Genomic DNA, 8,442 nt, shown 5'->3' with positions numbered 1-8,442 from the left:
CCCTTAACTTTGTCTAGTGCATAAAAGGTTTTGATTACAAGAAATCGTGTCCACCTTTAAGAGGAGACTGTCTAAAATATTTGATATAAGAAAACAAAACTCACCACATGCTATTTATACCTTAAAAAGGACAGCTAATTAAGCAATAAGTTTTTCTTCTTCTTTTATATACACACATATATATTTCTATTTAACATCAAATATAAGTTCCTTTCCAAAAAATCAAATATAAGTTAAAGCTAGTTGTCCACTTAATTAAATTCATTTTCAATATGCTAGAAATAACATTGCTGCTTATAACCACTTGAGATGTGAATTTGATTGTAGTTTACTCCATCATGATTTATTAAAGGGAAGAAGATATGCCCTGTAAGTATAAACTAGTTTTACACTGACGTCTAATAAATTTTTTTTATAGTAATTTTCTAAAGATGGTTAAGAATTAGGGCTGCATAGTCAAATTATAGATCATCATCTCCATCTCATTAGATGATAGTATAAAAGTGCTTAATAATTAAACTCATATCAAGATACACTTCCTTGCTATTGTAGGCATCTCATGTGCAATCATTATTATTCTTTACCAACACTACAATAAAAAATAAATTGTTATCGTAGTTTTAATATTCAAAAGCTCCAAAATGAACCCCTCTATTGTCCCCCAAGCTTCTTCACCAACTCCTCCTTTTCCCTAATTTCATCTAAACACTCTCACTTAAAAGTTAGAAGTTACTTAGAAATTGCTCCAAGCCCTAATTTGACTCCTTCTTCCACATCATTACTCAAAAAGTAACTAAAACTTTATTTTAATTTCATTTTCACTCTCTCAATTCTTCAAAATGTGACAAAACACATGTAGCCATCTAATAAGACCACCCACACATCTCTTCCAATTTCCAACTCACTCACTTTGTTTCCTCACCTTCACATATTCACATCACTACACACAACCACTTGTTCCTTTTCCTTCTTCATTTCCCTTAATCATTTTACCATCTTTTTCATTCCATCCAAACATGTCTATCTTGAACTCAACCACTTCCACTCTCTTCTTCCTCTCAATAACACTCCTCTATTTTCCAACCACAACAAAATCCGACACCCCTTGTCCCTATCCATGTTACCCACCACCCACAGGAAGTGGAACCGTCACTCCTACTAATCCAACTCCTTCTGTTTCAACAGCTCCACCAGCACCACCACAATCTGGATTACCATATCCACCACCTTCTGGTAATAACAATTACCCTTATAATCCTACACCACCTTACGGCAACGGTGGCGGCGACGACGGCAACAATAATAACAACAACAACGGTGGTGGTGTTTATGGTGCTCCACCACCACCTGATCCTATTCTACCTTACTATCCATACTACTACAGATTGCCTCCTAACAAACCTGATGATTCCTCAACATCATCAATCACTGTGGAGAAGAAATTGATAGGGATGATTGCCACTACTATTCTGCTATCATTATTTCTTGTTCTTGGTTTTGTATAACAACTATTTGAGAATCTTCATGTAGTGAAACTGTTATTGAACACAAGAATTAGTACTTGTTAATCAATTTTAATAGTAATTTATTCAATATTGTGTTGTCTTGTTAATGTTTTCTTTGGAGGATGCAAAAGCAGAGGAGATGAAACAGAGCATATGGGTTATCATAAAACTTTGATTATAATATATTAAATACGAAGAGCTCTAAAATTTTGATCGTTTGTATATATAAGAATATTCATAAAGTAAAGTAATTAAATATATTCAATTGTTGGGTTTGAGCTTTTTCTTTGGATTAATGCTAATAGATTATTAGGAAAGTTGAATTGCATCATCTGCTTTGGATGGTTGTGTATTGCACCGTAAGCCCTTCAATGTCTTTCCTATTTTCGTCCTATATAATTTTCTTCTCTTTCTGCCATCTTGGTTTGTTCTTAGTTCTTAACAATTACTAACATGATTCAACAAACCTTTTCCTTTGTCGAGAAAAGTAACAATGAAAAGTATGATGCTTTAGTTTAAAGATTTTCAAAGTAAATCCAGCTTTTTGTTTTAAGTTTTTAATTCTATCTACATGTTGTTTACGTTGGATTTTCGTAAACAACCGCTGGTTTACAAATGGTAACTTGCAAGATCAACCAGTAAATCTTAGGACATATTGTGTTTGTTCTTGTTGTTAGAAATTCTGCGTTTTTGATGTCAAAAATATAAGAAATATGATAAAAACAATCGAATTCAATCCACTTGAACTCAATCGAACTTAATAAAGTAAAGTGCAAGAACACTTAAAGAACAAAGGGTAAATTGCATTGATTAAACAAAGGTTGGTACACAGATTCATACATTGCAACTTGTGACTCGTTTCTCGCTTCCATACGGATACTTTGAGTGTAAGTTTGTATGACGGAATTGTGACCTGTTTTTCCTATGAAAAACTACTATTTATACTAAGTCTAGAAATAACTACACTTCTTTGAAATTCAAACTACAACTGCCACAAGTCGACAGTTTTACTTATTTGAAAACAAACTTAAAATAAAAACTGACTTAAAGAATAACTGCTGATAACCACCTTCGAAAACTGCCTTATCGAAGTCTTCTACCATCTTCGAACCCATATTTGCTTTCAACACAACACTCTTGTTCGAATCTTCTTTAAATCTAGGTCAACTATACTTTGACCACATTTATTACAGCTAGTAAAATATATTGGCTAACAAATTGCCCCCCAGAAACGCCATTTTCGATTTCATCGAAGAAGAAAAAGACGTTTTTGAAAAAAAACTAACATTCTCCATCGAAATGAATGATGTCAGTATTTAATTCAAAACTAATTCAAATTTCCTTTAAATACTGACCCCACAATCTTAGTTAGTGGGCCACGTTCTCTAACATTGGAAAAGACAACACTTTAATGGTAAAACTGTCAAAATAAGATCTTGACATGTGTCATGATCAAAAGTCCATATAAAAGCAAACTCACCTTTACTCTTTTCACTTTTCACCATTTCATTTTCACTTTCACTGTTCCTCTTCTCCGCCAAAAGTTCTCTCGAAGAAAAAACTTTAAATTTTCTGCAACTCCTATCTTTACACACGAACTATTCATCAAATTCTCACAAAAATACTTAAACAATGACGAATGCAGCAGGAACTTCTCATGTGAATCGCGAAGAACCCATTGATTTTACTAAAGAAATCGCCAGTGCTGCTCCTGCTTTTATGAACGAACCAGAGATCAATGAAGCTGAAAAAGCTATCTGGAAAACCCAGGTAATCATCCCTTGTACTGATACTCCACATGCATTTTTAGGTCCTATTTCTCTAGAACCTGAAACTCCAGAGATTAATTCTCTTTTCCCATGCATTGAAACTCAACCTCCTTTAATTTTCACAAAAGGTCCTTTTGACCTAAGTTTTGTAAAATCCAAAATTAGGACTGAACCAAAAACTTATCCAGAATATATTGCTTGGTTAGACAAAGTTCAAAAACAAAAGGGACAGTTCTGGAAGGAGAAAGGGATTTTTGATCTCATCCAAATATCTCGATATGGTCCAAAATACCATAATGAATTGATATTTGCTGCTTTACATTTTTGGAACCCATCGAACAACAGCCTTCACTTGAAATGTGGAATGCTCACTCCTACCCTTTTAGATGTGGCTGGCCTTACTAGCTTAAAACCAACTGGATACACCTTTAATCCAGATGTTACCACTTCTCAATACTCAGTAAATTTCGATAGCCCTGCCTATGGTTTATTTATAGCTAACAACCATGATACCGAATGTGCTGAAGTATCTGCAGATGAACATGTAGCTTTTTTGACCTACTGGTTATCTATGCATGTTTTTTGCTCGAGGTCAGTACAAGTCCCTAAGAAATTCATGTGTCTAGCTAGTCAGTTGCATGAAGGAACAGATATCTGTTTAAGCAAACTGATTCTAGGTTCTTTATATGAAACCCTTAACCAAACAACTAATAATCTTAGAGATTATCCCCAAACTGGTGGAAATTTAGTTGTATCAGGACCCATATGGTTGTTTCAACTATGGCTTTTAGCCATTTTTGGATCAAAACTTGCTTCGATCCTACCTTCCTCTTACACATCAGCATACTCAGACAAGACCACTGAAGGTATAGGCTTAGCTATGTTTCACCCCGATGGGAATAAGTCTTCACAACAACTTTTTGAAAATGCTTATACAACCCTGCTTGATTGTCCCATTTTCACCCCTATGATGGCACCATTTACCACTAGGAAATATGGACCTAACTGGTTCAAAGAGGACTTTCCCACTACTTCGAAAAAAAGCCAATAAAACAGAAATCAATGCTATATGGGAAGCTTATTTGACCCCTACCTATCTATCTAGCAGACTTACACCTGGTAGCCCTTATGGAGTATATGGTTATCAACCTAACCATGTAGCTAGACAGTTTGGTATGGTTCAATCAAAACCCAGCTCCTTGTTCAAAAGTATAAGTGAATGGAAAATTCCTCTGATCGAACCTGTGTGGAAATCCATAATTCAAGCCAAGAGAACAACTGTGTTCGAGCCTACATATTTCTCAACATCATTTGCATGCTCTGAAGCATTCTTTCGATGGTGGCGAAATTATTACATGCGCCAATCCAATCGAGGGAATCCCGATGAATTGCTGCCTCAATTGACCAGTACTTTTCACACTTTGCAGAACAAAGACAAGAAGACTAGAGGTACGCACATTAAAGAAATTCAGCAATTTCAAAGATATTATCAAACAACATATGACCCTTTACATCCAAAGAGGACAGTATATTATGCTGCTCAAACTCTGAGAGATAAAGTTCGAGAGAAAATTTCAGAAACAATTTTTCCCCCTGGAACACCCAATAAATATCTTTATGTTTTAGAAAAGAAAATGAGACTAGCAAGACTTCCATCTTGTAATCTTGCTTTGGCCTTCAGGCCACCATACCCAAAATGGTTACTTTATAATTTCAAATTCCCACAAAATAATTTAGTAACCTATGCTAAATGCAATTTATACCAATATAATGGTGAACTTGGCTATGAATTATCCCAAGTTCGAATCGAAACTCCCAGTATCATGGGTATGATTTTTCTTTCGCTAAAACACATTAATACTATTGTTAAAAGAAATAGTACTTATCTGTATAATCACATATTTCAGCTTTGCCTTTAACTCCAGGAGAAGCAAAGCTCGATGATGCCAGCACCCAGAACACTTCGAAAAGCAAGTCTGACAAGAAGAAAAAGAAAGCTTCCCAAACTAAAGAAGTTGAATCGAAGAAATCTGAGGCTGCATCGAAGGAACCTCCTAAATCAAAGGAACCCAAAGTGAAAACAACTTCATCAAAAGGACATTCTAGATCGAAGAGCAAGAAAGAACAAGCAACTGTCGATCTCTCTGATGATGATAGTGAGGTGGAGATAACTAAAGAACAGATCGAAGCTTCCAAAGTAACACTTCCCAAAGTCCATACTGAAGGAAGAAGAAAAAGAAAACAAGAACAAATATCACTTGTCCAAGAAAAGGAAGTCGAAGTGGAAGCTTCTGAAAGTTCTCCCCCCATCTCACCATCTAAACCATTCAAACGTCGTCGAAAGACTTCTCATTCTAGTGCTCATTCACATGTTGGTGATAATGGTTCGAAGGTATTTTATCGAAACCATATTTTATACGAAATATCTCTAAATGTCTTGTTTTTTAAGCATCTATCTTATTCTTTTTAGGGTATCGAACAAGAACAAACTAATCCATCACAACATGGGCAAGTTCTTCCTTCTTCGAAGACCACTTCACCAATTGCTGAAGACAAAGAGGATGAGCATGATGATGCTAGCAGTCCAGAAGGTCTTAAAGTGGATCCTCCTCAACAACAACAGGCAGAAACACCCACTGATGACTTGGTAAATGATGAATCACTCAACAATGACCAATCTCATTCTGCACCCACCCTTGGAGATAATGTACCGAACTTTGCTACTGAAGATACAAACATAACTACTCAACAAGATGCTCCTGGTGATGCAGAGATGATTGCTCAACAAGATGCCCCTATGATCGATCTGGAAGAAATCGATCGATTGGCCAAAGATGATCCTTTCAATGCCTTTGCCTTGATAGCTAAGAGTAATACTCTTTTCTCAACTAGCACTGGCCAAACTTCTGATTCATCCAAGGGAAATCCCTCTGAGACTTCAAAGAACAACCTGCTAGCAGAATTTCAAAAGAAGATCATCGAAGCCAACTTGCTAGAGTTGATTGAAAAGGATGCTGGAACTCTTGCTGAAATCAAGAGTTTATTTGAAAAACTTGGTGCTCTCCCAACTGGTTGGAAGTTTCGAAACCTGTTTAATTATCTTGAACCAATGTTGGAGAGTGCTAATCAAAATTTCCAGAAGAGGAAAACTGGTCAAGCTCAGATGGCAGAGAAGAAAGCGCATCATGATCAAATTGTGATCGAACTGTCATCCTTCCAAGAGAAATTTAAAACTCTTCAGCAAGAAAGAAACAATGCGAAGCAGCAAGTGGTTGACATCGATGCCAATATTAAAGAACTGGAAGCTCAGAAAGCTGAAATTTTGGCTAAGGATGAAGCCAGAAATCGAGAAGCCAATGAAGCTGTTAACAAATTCAAACTCTCCAAGGAACTAGAGTCTACCATTGCTCAACTTGCAAATGACAACCATGCTCTCGATACCCAACTGGCTGAATACAAAAGCCAAATTGAGAAACTCATCTCATCATTTGAGATTTAGTTCTGTTTCTATTTTATTCTCTAAGACTTTTATTTTATTTCAGCCTTATCGAATATCTTGGTCTGTAATGTCTTTATAACAATCTGTGGACCATTTTCTATTTCGAACGGCAATTTCTTTTCAATCATCGAAATTCCTTTCTTATTTTCTTGTATCGAATTTAAATTTTATTTAAATCCAAATAAGATTGGAACAATTTCCAAGACATTTTAATGATGAGGAAACAAAAAGTAACTTTTTTGTTTAACCCAACAAGTTAAACTTGCCTAGGAAGTTGAAAAGAAATAAAACAAATGAATGACCTTTTAACACAAATTAATCCTTTTAAAATAAAACCTTTAAAACTTCCCTCAGATTACAAAGTTAAGTAACCATTGGCCATCGGAATAACCGTTCCCACGTGTCATCATCTTCAAAGCAAGAAGAACCGTTTGATTGAGCCACTTCTTTCAACTTCCCTCCATTATAAATATGATTTTCCCTTTTATAAAAATCACTCTTTTTCTTTGTTTCGTCTTCGTCTGAAAAAATCCTTCTTACTCAAAGCTTTTCTTTCTTAAATCATCATGACCACCATTGATAATCTGAGTGATGATCTTTTAGTCAAGATTGCTGCAAAGATTGCTGCTCAAAGCAGGAAAGATCTTTTCGCCTTTCGCCATACCAATAGCAGGCATTGGCGCATCAGTGAGGATTCTGAAGTTTCTAGGGCTTTTGGAAATGATGTCCTCTACTTCCTCTACGACCCCAATGAATGGTATAACAATGCTATGGTGGCTCATTCTAAGTTTGCTTTTAAACTTAGACTCTGGAATCATGGCAACGCCATGTTCTGTATTCTTCGAAGCACTCAACACATGTTGGATGCTAATCCAAACGTTGAAGAAATGAAACGCCTCCTTACTACTGCTATCAATGCCACTGGCTCTCTGAGTGCAAGGTACTACCTTCTTCTCATCAATGCGCTCTCCATGCCTATGCCAGAAAACATCCTCGAAGACTTCAAAGATCTTGCATGGACACATCGATTGGCAGAATTTCGAAGCGACATTTTGGGAGGAACTTCGAGTTATCGATTTCGCTGTCCTTGGTGGAATAGGCCCATGCCTATTTGGCTTACTAGGCGTCGTTTTTGCAACAACTACCACAACTGTGCAGGAGATGGGAGAATTGGAGGCTGGTATTCACTTCTACCTGGGCCAGATCATGACTACTACCTGGTCAATGCTTGCTTCAGGTGTCGTCTCGATACAGAAATTCGCTGGTTTCTCGATCGCTTTGGGATTGTAACTGAATGGTGAAAACCATTTCTAAATGCTTTTTTGTCTTTAAGTACTTTGTGTTTTCTTTTGTAATGGTTTTTCCGTTTTAAGCATTTCGATGTAACCTGCCCATCAGTTGGCATTTTTAAATTAATGCCAAGTTTTATTTCGAATCAAATTACTCTTGTGTAATTTTAATTTCTTGTAACATCGGTTTATATTTTTTCAAATATTTACCGTTTATGCGTAGAATTCTCTGATCTTCTTGTAGTTCCTCGATCTCATACGCATTATTCGAAAAAACTCTTAGAATTTTCCATGGTCCTTCCCAACTAGGAGACCATTTTCCTAAACATCGATCTTTTTTATCCATAGGCAAAATGACTTTCCAAACTAAGTCTCCTTGC

General features: G+C 36.1%; 2 protein-coding genes across 2 annotated transcripts; both read left to right on the top strand.

Moving 5' to 3' along the window:
- Positions 1 to 752: 752 nt before the first annotated feature.
- LOC146932051 (uncharacterized) lies at positions 753 to 1,593 on the top strand. The gene has a single exon (XM_085703658.1). The coding sequence runs from the start codon at positions 1,017 to 1,019 to the stop codon at positions 1,503 to 1,505; it is 489 nt and encodes a 162-aa protein (XP_085559784.1). The 5' UTR covers positions 753 to 1,016; the 3' UTR covers positions 1,506 to 1,593.
- Positions 1,594 to 4,269: 2,676 nt separating this feature from the next.
- LOC146932050 (uncharacterized) lies at positions 4,270 to 6,872 on the top strand. Its single transcript, XM_085707719.1, has 3 exons — positions 4,270 to 4,282; positions 5,182 to 5,666; positions 5,745 to 6,872. Exons 1-3 carry the CDS (start codon positions 4,270 to 4,272, stop codon positions 6,771 to 6,773), a joined length of 1,527 nt encoding a protein of 508 aa, XP_085563845.1. The 3' UTR covers positions 6,774 to 6,872.
- Positions 6,873 to 8,442: the final 1,570 nt, after the last annotated feature.

This window comes from Medicago sativa, chromosome 4 (assembly GCF_051527215.1).
Source record: "Medicago sativa cultivar Bolivia chromosome 4, Bolivia_mono, whole genome shotgun sequence".
In the NCBI taxonomy this organism is placed as follows: domain Eukaryota; kingdom Viridiplantae; phylum Streptophyta; class Magnoliopsida; order Fabales; family Fabaceae; genus Medicago; species Medicago sativa.
Note: the sequence above shows the minus strand (reverse complement) of the source record. Positions and strands in the feature narration are given on the sequence as shown.

Coding starts and splice junctions, on each gene's coding strand:
- LOC146932050 (XM_085707719.1), top strand. Junction 5,667..5,744: donor TTGGTGATAATGGTTCGAAG/GTATTTTATCGA, acceptor TATTCTTTTTAG/GGTATCGAACAAGAACAAAC.
- LOC146932051 (XM_085703658.1), top strand. CDS start 1,017: ATGTCTATCTTGAACTCAACCACTTCCACTCTCTTCTTCCTCTCAATA.